General features: G+C 33.5%; 1 protein-coding gene across 1 annotated transcript; it reads left to right on the top strand.

The window, feature by feature from the left end:
* Window positions 1-6,565: 6,565 nt before the first annotated feature.
* Window positions 6,566-11,593, top strand: LOC123669418 (golgin subfamily A member 2). The gene is made up of 4 exons (XM_045603024.1): window positions 6,566-6,904; window positions 6,986-7,948; window positions 8,530-8,787; window positions 9,218-11,593. Exons 1-4 carry the CDS (start codon window positions 6,863-6,865, stop codon window positions 10,043-10,045), a joined length of 2,091 nt encoding a protein of 696 aa, XP_045458980.1. The 5' UTR covers window positions 6,566-6,862; the 3' UTR covers window positions 10,046-11,593.

Below are 11,593 nucleotides of genomic sequence, written 5' to 3'. Positions count from 1 at the left end.
TAAATAAGCATAGTTTAATGTATTTCAACTTATATTTTTTATTATTACGACCTGACACAATTTTTATTTTCATCGACATCTATCAAAAATATTCATCTTAATTTTATATTTAAATTTTATAGCTAGACAGTGTTCTCTATGACACTCCCCCTCACGAGGATCTTGGGGTGTAACCTCAGGTCTGACTGACCCCTATCATCTTCAGTAGTTTCATTAACCTTGGCTGGGTTAAGGCCTTTGTTAAAAGATCAGCTTCCATATTATCTGTGTCCTTATATTGGATCATTATTAGTTTCTTTTGGACACAGTCTCTTATAAAGTGTTCCCTTATACTTATATGCTTTGACCTTTTTCCAGTCATTAAATTGTTGGCTAATTTCTGTGCAGCTAAATTATCATTATAAATTGGTACAGCTTGTTTAGCCACTTCAATATCTTCCAACAGCTGTTTAAATAACGCAAAACCCTTTTTGCAGCTTGTCAATGCGTTTTTCCAAAACAAGTATTATATTAGCTCAAATAACTTACTGTAAACTCACTGGTCGCGTAGCTATAGCTAGATACGTCAAAGAACCAATCAGAGCCTGCTATGGTATGTTCTCTATTTCTTCTTCTTTTTGTACTCTTTCCAATTTTAAACCTATTTCCATCGGCGTTGAAACCGGCTATTCTTTTTAGAATTTTTCTATTAAATTTTCTATATAATTTGTCTGTGATAATCTCATTTCTCCCCCTACATGGGTGAATTGTATGCCAAGGCAATGGTGTATTGTACCCATATCTCTTAATTGAAAAGCTTTTTCTAATTTCATTTTTACCTCTTTTAACAGATTGTCTGAATGTGGATGATTTAATACTGGCATATAGCCAGTTTTAAATCATCCACATAAATCATTGCAAATAGTTTTTTACCTCCCTCATCTAAGATATATAAGCAAGGATCTGCTGCAGAGTTCTTAAATTCGATTTCCATCAATTTATTATGTAACTTTAAGAACCATTGTCGTCCTGCTTGTTTCAACCCATAAATAGCTTTATTTAGTTGACATATCCCATTATTTTTATATCTATTTATAGCTAATATCATTTCTTTTGCTTTTCTTATTAATTCTTTATCTTTTCCGTTTGTCATTATAATTTTTAAGTATTTATACAAATTTTTCGGCATCTTCATGTAAATTTGTTCGTCTATATCGACAAGGAAAGGAAAAGAAAGATGAGTATGTAGAGAAACTGAAAGAAAGTTTTAAAGGCATAGAAGAGATAGGTGTGATTGAGAATTTGTGGGAGACTTTTAAGAAAGGGGTCGTGAATAGTGCTATTGAGGTGTGCGGGGTAGCTAAAAGAAGGAAAGGAAGAAAGAACTATAATGTGTGGATGGATAAAGATGTACAAAAGGCTGTGCAAGAAAAGAAGAAAGCGTGGTTGGATTGGTTAGCAACAAAAGCTAACCAAAAGGCTCAAAAGGCAACGGATGACGAGGTAAAGGAAGCAAGAACGAAGTATAAAAGATTGAAATCAGTAGCGAAAGAAGTTGTGTCTAGAAAGAAAGAAGAACGAAAGGATGATTTTGATAGGAGGCTCACTGAAGATTTCCAGTCAAACATTAAGTTTTTCTGGAAATCCATCAAAACAGCCAGAGGAAAAATTTCTCCCTCGGAGCTGAGCACAATCAGGAGTCAAGATGGGAGCGTTATAAATGGAGAAGAATGTGTGTTAAAGAGATGGAAAGAGTATTTTGAAAGTGTGTTTGAAAGAGAGGAAGTGCAGGTACAACATCCGGCACCTTCCATTGAGAGTAGTATAAATGTCGATGAAAGTGAGATAAGCATGGATGAAATAGTGAAAGCGCTGAAAAGTATGAGATTAGGTAAGGCTGCAGGGTATGACAGGATCACCGTCGAGATGCTGAGGGCTGGACAGGGTATAGTGGCTAGCCAGCTGTACTGCCTTTTCAATTTGTGCTGGCGAAATGGGCAAGTACCGGAAGACTGGTGCAAAGCCGTAATCGTGCCGTTGTATAAGGGAAAAGGGTCACGGCAGGACTGCATAAATTACCGCGGTATAAGCCTTCTCAGATTCGTCGGTAAATTGTATGCGAAAGTGTTGATTGAAAGGGTTGTGAATGAAACAGATGAAAAAGTATGGGATGCACAAGCGGGATTTAGAAAGGGAATGGGATGTACGGATCAGGTCTTTTCCTTGCGGTGCATAGCCGAAAAGTTTTTAGCAAAAAACAAAAAGGTCTATTGCGCGTTCGTGGATCTGGAAAAGGCCTATGATAGAGTGGCGAGGAATGAATTGTGGTCAGCATTGTCCGTGTACGGTGTGAGCGGCGCACTCGTGCGAGCACTACAATCTCTTTATAGGGATTCTAGTGCCTGTGTGAGGATAAACGGGGCATACACTGAATGGTTTAATATCGAAAAAGGTGTTAGACATGGATGTGTAGCGTCACCGTGGCTGTTTAACTTGTTCATGGACAATTGCTTGACAGGGTTAAAAGAGAATGAAAGTGGGTTGAGAATGGGTGAGTTACTCGTCAAATGTCTTCTCTATGCTGATGACCAAGTACTACTTGCGTCCTCGGCCGAGGAGTTGCAGGAGATGGTAACTGCTATGAGTGGAGCTTTTGTTAGAAAGGGAATGAAGATGAATGTAAAGAAGACGAAAGTGATGGTGTTTGAAAGAGATGAGGTAGTGACAGATTGTAATATCGTGATTGGAGATGAACAAATTGAACAGGTGAATGAGTTTGTGTATCTGGGTTCGAAGTTTACAAGAGATGGAAAGTGTGAGAGTGATATTGAAAGAAGAGTGAATGCAGGAAACATGGTGAACGGAGCTTTGAACTCCTTTATGAGCAGTCGGAAGGTGTCTAAAAAGGCTCGTTTGGCTGTGCATGAGGGGGTGTTGCTTCCGACACTCATGTACGGAAGTGAAAGTTGGGTATGGCAGAAGAGACATGAAAGCAGAATAAATGCAGTTGAGATGAGAGCGTTAAGAAGTATGATAGGGGTTAAACTGAGTGACAGGATGAGAAATAGTGAGATAAAGAAACGGTGTGGTCTGAAAGAAGATGTAGTGACAAAAATTGAGAAAGGTATGCTGAGATGGTTTGGTCATGTCGAGAGAATGAATGAAGAACGACTGACGAAAAAAGTGTATAAGGCGAGTGTGAGTGGAAGTGTTGGAAGGGGTAGACCTAGGCGGACATTTCAAGACCAAATCGGGGACGTCTTGAAAAAAGGCCAGGTCAAGAGTACCCTAAACCGACGAGCATGTATGAAGGGAATAATGAAAGTGGATGAAGCGAAACAAGTATGTAAGGATCGTAGCAAGTGGAAAGAAGTGGTCTCTGCCTACCCCTACGGGAAAGAGGCGTGATTATATGTATGTATGTATATCGCCGTTTAAAAATGGGATTGGGATAATTTCATGTCATTTTCAATCGCATGTACAATGAGTAGTCTAATATTACTCATTTTAGCAACAGGTGCAAATGTTTCTGTGTAATCAATACCTTCTTTCTGATTAAATCCACGCGCCACGAGTCGTGCCTTTCGTCTATCTATTTCTCCTAGTGCATTATAATTATATTTCAATATCATTTTATTATCTATCAAATTTTTGCTTTCGTTTTTGTGTACAATTGTCCAAGTATTGTTTTTAAAATGAGATTCAATCTCGTTTATTATTGCATCTTCCCATTCATCACTGTTCTCATCTATTTCATAAAAGAATGATTGCTCAGCATCCATCTCATAATCTTGATGCCATGCTGGTGGTTTTTTCTGTCTTTTTGTACTGACTAATCATTGCTTCGACTTCATTATCTGTACGCATATCGTTATCTATTTCGTCTATTTCTGTAGTTGCATCTAGGAATAATTCACCATTGTTCAATTCATGTTCTGACTCATTTCCTTCATTTTTTATCAACTCATCATCGTTTTCTTTATTTTGTTTTTCTGGAAAAAATATAACTTCTATTTCCTTTTTATCTACTTCTTTTTGTTTTTGTTCATCTTCCATCTCGTTCTCATAAAACATTTTATCTAGCACTTTAACGTCTCTACTGATTATCACCTTGTCTGTTTTTGGGTTATATATCCGGTACGCCTTACAATTTTCGGAATATCCGATAAAAATTCCAGCTGTTGCTCTGGCTGCAAATTTTCTATTTTTCTTTCCTTTATTTAGTACAAATGCTTTAGCCCCAAATATGTGAAAATGTCTCACAGATGGAATTTTCTTCACCCATTTTTCAAATGGAGTCGCATTATCAATGCTGCTACAAGGACGTCGGTTCGCTAAGTAGTTAACTGTAATAATTGCTTCTGCCCAAAAACCTTCTTTCGTATTAGCGTCTATTAGCATACATCCAGCTTTATCAAGCAATGTTCTATTTTTTCTTTCTGCTAATCCATTTTGTTCCGGCGTATATGGTGCGGAAAGTCTCCTCTTGATACCTTTATATTTTAAGTAATTATCAAATTTATTGTTTATATACTCAGTCCCATTGTCACTTTGCAAATATACTATTTTATTTTTCGTAAATCATTCAACCTCGTTTTTAAATTCTATAAATTTTGAAAGGGCTTCATCTTTAGTTTTCATTGTGTATACTCTTGTATATCTCGAATATCTGTGAATGTGATGAAGTATTTTGAACCTCCCCACTTTTTTTTCTTTTTTTTTGTATTATTATTATTTTCTTATAATACTATACTTATATCTAGCTAAATCTTACATTATTTACATGCGTAATAATCGTTTTCTTAAAAATATATTTTTTAATATTGTCTATATTATTACCAACTTACTCCTCCCAAGCAAAGCAACCTATTCGAATTTTATTTTGACATCTCGAGAATACTCTCAACGACGGTGGTGTCTCTATTATGAATCGCCATCTTGAGACTATGCTCGAGGATATCTTTTTCCGTAGCCTCCGCCGCCCTCCCGACGAAACGACAGATCGCGTCATCTCTGTAGTCGGTGTAGTAGACACAGGCCTTGGTGTGTCTAGTCACCGCGACTATCGCGTGCGAAACGCTGTCATGTATTCGCAGCCTCCCACTCCTCGTCTGGATGACGATGACACTCTCACTCGTCTGGCCCTGCGCCTCGTGGATAGTCAAGACACGCGACCCCTCCCCTTTCCCGTATCCCCGGTCCACCAGCAACTTCTTCTCTTCCTGCGTGAAGACCAGGTATAGGGTCCAGTTACCTCCCCACGTTGTGGCCACGTTGCCCCTTTGAACGCCCCACGTTGGGCGCCAGTGTCACGGTTCCCCTGGTCTATTAAAGATGTAAATGAAACCAGGGTACCATGAATTAAAAAAAATATTATATTAATTAACCCGGTGAGGTAGATAAAAAAATGTATGTATATGGGTGGGGTCGAGCACTCAATTCACACAAGCTCCAAATGCAGTTCGGCTCAGGTACTCTCCTGTCTCGCCGTGCAGGTGATAATCCCGGGAGTCGCGTGGCAAGATTCCGCTATCGACCGGGGGCGGCAGGAACGGGTAGTTCAAAACCCGGCGGAGTGTACTCTCGTCGTTGCGGTTAAAGGGTTAGATGGAAACTTCCAAAATTGGTGACCCGAACGTCGAAACCCAGTTTGGAGGCGATAAACACTGACACTATATATATTTGTTGAATCGAGACAACGCTAAGCAAGGATCACACAATTTTAGTAATTACGGTTACGATGCTTAAAAATATATTAGACACCGTATTAGAGACCGTAATAAAAGGTGTGATGTGCGTTAACTACTTTCTTGAGACAAAATTCAAAAAATGAATGACGCGGCGGCAACCAGTACTGCCGTTTTTATAACCCGAGACAAAAGATTCATTTGAATTTTTGAAAAGATAAAATGTTGCCCGCACGAATATATAAATGCCGGTTGATGAATTTATATTATTTGTTTGTAGAGAAAAAAAATAATTTATGATAAAATTGTGTTTTATAAACTACTGTAGATTTTCATGCAAGATTTAATTATAATAAATTAATGTTTTTTTTTTGAAGAAAAATCATTTCACGTATTTAAAATATTAAATTTAAGCATATTTTAATTTAGCAGCACAAATAATGTACGTATAACGTTACACCTTAGATGGCTGTCTCATGGGACAACATCCACTAATGTTAAACCTTTGTGTGAATTGCTGAAGAAACTTTTGTGCTTACTTGTAGCACCACCATGTAAAGATTGTTTTCTGCTAAAAATATCAAGAAAACTTAATTACGCATCAAAATATCGACCGTAAGGTCATACACATTAAATCTTCAGATGAGTAGCAAACGGTTAAATCCGAAATATAATAACTGATTGCTACTCATTTGACTGCACAAAAAGGCACTTAAAGAAATTTAACAACAATAAGTATGATTTTAAGAAGAAACGTGAGTCTGAAAATACTAAAGAGGAGGCAATTGAGGATGAAAGTGGAAAAGAATGTTACTTTAACAATGTATGTGAGTCCTGATAACTAACAAAAGTGGGTAATTATTTTAATTATAGGAGGAAAATATGAAATCGGCCTTTTTTTACTTTACCTACTGTTTTCGTTTGTTTTTTTATTGGTAATCTGCTGTTTTTTAGTTTCTTGGGGTTGGCAACACAGCTTGCCAGCATAACAATCATATAACAATACAATAATTGACATCAAAGAGTATATATGACATTTGATAAGATTACAATAGTTATATTTATTGTCAATTTATTTGTAATTGAGCAATATAAATATATATAAAAGTATGATTTTATAGTAAAATAAAACGTTGTAACTGTAAATGTCATCTCCAATTTGTCTTTAAATACTTCTCCTCATTTTTACGTTTAAGATGGATATAAGAGCTGAAAAGTTGGCAAAAGCAAGAAAAAAGGTAATATAACTTTGACGGGTTTTTAAACTAATATATTATCAAAAAATATTAAATTATTATATTTTATCAAATTTATTTTAGTTGAGAGACCATCAGGAAAAGAAAGTCACATCAAGTCATAAAGAAAACATAGAAGGACAACCTAAGGAAACTTTAAATGAGAATCTAAATATGATTACTATTACTAAAATGGATCAAGATCAAAATAGTATCACTAACGGAAATCGGGCAGAATTTTTTAATAACCAAGAAATGGACCTAAAAACATCGGAAATAAAACCAGATGTAATCACCGAAATGCTTATTTCAAATAAAACTAACCTTGAATTGCAAATAAAGGATTTAAGTGCAAAATTAGCACATATGGAGACTCTATATGGACAAGAAATTAGTTATCACAATAATTGTAAACAACAGCATATTGCCTTACAATCTGACATAAACAATTTAATGACAAAATATTCTATGGTCGTTCAAGAAGCTTCAAGTAAAGATAAAGAACTGCAACAATTAAAAATTACAAATCAGCATCTTCATGAAGAAAAAAATAATTTATTTGAACAAGTAGAGTTGACAAAATCAATGTTAACTTCCAAAGAATCTGAAAATTCACAACTACTCAATCAAGTATCCACCTATCAAAACCAAATTGACTTGTTGCAACTTCAAATACAACAGTTGACAAATGATTCTGTTGTTAAATTTGACCAAAGTAATGGAAATACGAAAGAAACTGAGGCTTTGTTGCAAAAGATTTCTAATCTGGAGCTAAAAATACAGACTTTGCAAAAAGATAAAGAACAAATCAATTCACATTATGAACATTATGTACGAGATTTGAATGAGCAACTAAAGTCCGAGCTTAATAAAAATGAAACACTGTCAAAGGATTTACAAAATCTTTACAATAGGGAACACAGTCTTATAGAGCAAATAAGTGAAATGGAAATCCGTTTACAAAACTATGCAACTAAAAATGACAGTGACTTGAGTAAACAAGTGCAAATTGACACAGATCTTCAAAACCAATATATTGCAGCGAAAGTAAGTATGATAATAATTATAAAAAAAACTAAATTTAGTTGTTTTAACCCTAACCTAATGTATATCACAATATTATTTGATTGAGTATTTGATCAAACCAAACAAATGATAATATTTTCCATGTTATTTAAGATAAATCAATCCATACTAATGTAATAACATTAAGGATATCTTTAGTTTAATTGAACACTAACCTCAACTGAAATTATTTTTGAAATTACCTACTGATCTAATAAAAGAATCTAGTATAATAAAGACATACTAGCTTGGACATGCAGTTTCATCCGCATTAAGGGGAAAAAATAGCCTTCCTTCTTCTTAGAGGGAGGTTGGGTATGCACCTAACCTCCCTTTTTAAATAGTTTAATTTTTTTTGTTGTGGATGCGGGTAGAGCAAGTAATTATCTATAAAATGATATATAATTTATGTGGAGTAATTGTGAGTTTTTTTTTTTCTAAAAAGGGAAGCAAACATCTTAACCTTAGTGTATTAATATATATGATGTTAGTAAACAAAAATTCTGCAAAATGTATAGTATTTTGGCTTCTTTATAATTCCTTAACATATTTTTTTATTTTAGAATGAACTAGAGGAAATTAACGTTAAATACAATGAATTAAAAAACAAACATATGGATTGTCAAAAAAAAATTAATGAATTAACCCAAGCTAGAGAAATCGAATCCCAAGATAGTAACATTTATAAGCATGACAATGTTGATATCTCTAAGCTACACGCAGATATAGCAAGTGACAAATTAGCTGCACAAAGAGCAACAGAACAAAATAAAAAGTTAAAAAGTGACATTGAGGCTTTGGAACAAGATATTGTTAAAATGGTATGTATAAGGTATGGATTTAATGTTTTATTTTAAAGTAACCGTTGATGTGAACTGATGGCAACAATTAGTCAAATTTAATACACAGTATCATAGTAGCACTAAGTATCAATAAGTTATAATATATCAAGCAAGCAAGGTTCTAAAAATTTGAGAATAATTCACTTATGCTTATTTACTTACACTATAATATTACTTAAATTCTTAAGTATTCTTTGTCTTTTTCCTATAATATTTACTGAAATAATCAAGTTTTCCTAGAACTATGTGTTCACTTTGAGTACAAAATCATTTTTTAAAGATAAATTTATATACAATGTAAGAAATCAGCGATGCTCAGCAAATTAAATGAATTTATTGATGTATCTAGTCACTGAACCATAGGCCAGACTCTTCAATTTAGCAATTAAATAATAAATACTTATTGCAGGGTAAGGATAAATTGGAACTTACAGAAAAATGGACACACGAAAAGCAATTAAATAAAGGACTAGCATTAAAATTGGCAGAACTTGAAGAATGTGCAAAAAATATGCAAAACCAACTAAAAGCTAAGGATAATGAAATGATAAGATTACTAAACGAGTATCGAGAAATTGAGAGAAAACACGAAATAATAGTAAAAGACGTTCATGATAAGCAAAATTCAGATGTTGACAATAATGAACAAGAAACAGTAGAAACGGAAAAAAGCAATGATGACGCGGCGCATGAACAAAGGTTGTTGACAACAACTTCATACGATATAAATACGAAGGTAACGGATGCAAAAATTAAATTAGACAGTATTTGCATTAAAAAGGAGGATGCTATGGTTAAACTTCAAGAACGCTTTTTAAACATAATGGATGAAGTTGCTAATCTATCAGACGAAAAACATAGATTAGAACACATCATCCTGCAGTTACAAAACGAGACAGATACTATTTGCGAATATGTCGCACTTTATCAGCAACAACGTAGCTTATTAAAGAAAAGAGAAGAAGAAAGAAGTAATCAATTAAAAATTTATCAAGAGGAATGTGACAAATTAAAACGTCATTTAGAAGAGCTACGTGATCTCCTCCTAAGATTCGCAGCCGATGAGGAGTTAGCCTCATTTTTAAAAGAGGAAAGTAGGTATAATGATTTAGCTAGAGTTAAAGAATTACTTGAAAAGTTACAAAACTGCTCATTGATCAATTCTAAGTTTAATAACTTAGACTTGAATATTTTTTATCCATGTAATTGTTGCTCTGGTCAACTTATTACTATTTGAAATAAAAATAATATGTAATTTAACAAACAAACAAAATGCTATTTCGTTTTTTAGCACTCTTTATTACGACATGTAAAATTCACATTAATTTATTTAAAAAATATGTAACATCTAGGTACATATTACTATATATATTTTATACATAATAATTAATAAATGTGCTAGATACATCTAAATGGAATTTTGATACTTTGATATGATTGATGATATTTGATATCATATTTACACAATGTTTAAAATGACATCACATTGACAAAAGTTGACAAAATTTTTTTTCCAACTGGTATAGAATTAATATATACTTTTGGAATAAATGTATTTCGTTAAATCTTAAATTTCCTATTTTTATACAATTGTCTACTAACTTAAAAAAAAAAATGATAATTTTCCATACAATTTTTCCTCAAATAAGTTTTGTCAACTGTTGTCGTAATGATTCAAGCAAGTAGCATAAACAGAAAGAGGTTTTTAATAATGATAATTTCGATCATCGTTAGTATTAATATTAATTTGAAATAATATTTCATCTCGACGGTTCACATTTCATATGACAAAAATATAAAATTTAAATTTCAATGAATGTCCGCGTATGTTCAAAAGCAAATGCTATTTATGTAAGGAACGGCAAAGCAAGAAGCTTTCGCAATGCCTTAGCATCATTGGAAAAGCTTTGGAACAATTGTAAAGTCCAAAGAAATTGAGCTTAATGTCTGGACTTTGTTCGGTTCCTTATCATTAGATTAGAAAAGTTGCACGAAAGTTGAAATCATAAACCAAAAACAGAATTGTACAATTCAGCTTGCGTAAGATCGTCTTAATATGGCTAAGGCCCTATCGAGCAACATTCCTTCAGTGGTGATTGAAATTTCTTTTCTTCAATGTTAATATTTTCTTTACGGGTTTTCGCCACTACGTAATTATTAAAACCGAAACTGAATAATTCTGAAATTTAAGAATAATTAGTTATTATTAGTAATTGCTTTAAGTCGGAATTGTCTTTCGATGAACGCTGGCGGATCAAACCTGCCAACTTACGTAAAAGTACCTACCTATAGCACGCCAACGTTTCTTGTTCGATGAATGAAAAATAATATGAATGATGATGAAAAAGTGCTATTGGGTGTGAGGGTGTGACTCTGTGAGCTAATTATAATTGACGGAAGCCAAGAATCTGGTTGATAAATAACACTGGGTTGCGTAGACAACAATATACTCACAGTATTTCTAAAAAATACACGAGCAATATTTTTTTCTGTTCTCAATCGTCGCGAGTCGGGTTTACATTTCTATTTTTAAATATTAAACCAAGTCCTCTTCATTCTTTGAAGGCGTAGAAACCGCCAAAAATTACAAATTTATACAAATTATAATCGGTTAAAATAAGTAATCACTTTATATATTTAGTTCTTAAATTGAAATTGTACCATATTAAGAAATAATAATTGGTTTAGAAAGAATAAGTTTTGACTTTCGAAACTGTTAAAATGATTAACAAATGCATTGTGTTAATTTGTATATATATAAAAAAAAATAGAATTAACAAAAATA

This window comes from Melitaea cinxia, chromosome 3 (genome assembly GCF_905220565.1).
Source record: "Melitaea cinxia chromosome 3, ilMelCinx1.1, whole genome shotgun sequence".
Lineage (NCBI taxonomy): Eukaryota > Metazoa > Arthropoda > Insecta > Lepidoptera > Nymphalidae > Melitaea > Melitaea cinxia.
Note: the sequence above shows the minus strand (reverse complement) of the source record. Positions and strands in the feature narration are given on the sequence as shown.

Excerpts from the sequence above, each read along its gene's own strand:
- LOC123669418 (XM_045603024.1), top strand. The coding sequence starts at position 6,863 with ATGGATATAAGAGCTGAAAAGTTGGCAAAAGCAAGAAAAAAG. Across the intron at positions 6,905-6,985 it reads TGGCAAAAGCAAGAAAAAAG|TTGAGAGACCATCAGGAAAA; the intron begins GTAATATAACTT and ends AATTTATTTTAG. Across the intron at positions 7,949-8,529 it reads ACCAATATATTGCAGCGAAA|AATGAACTAGAGGAAATTAA; the intron begins GTAAGTATGATA and ends TTTTTATTTTAG.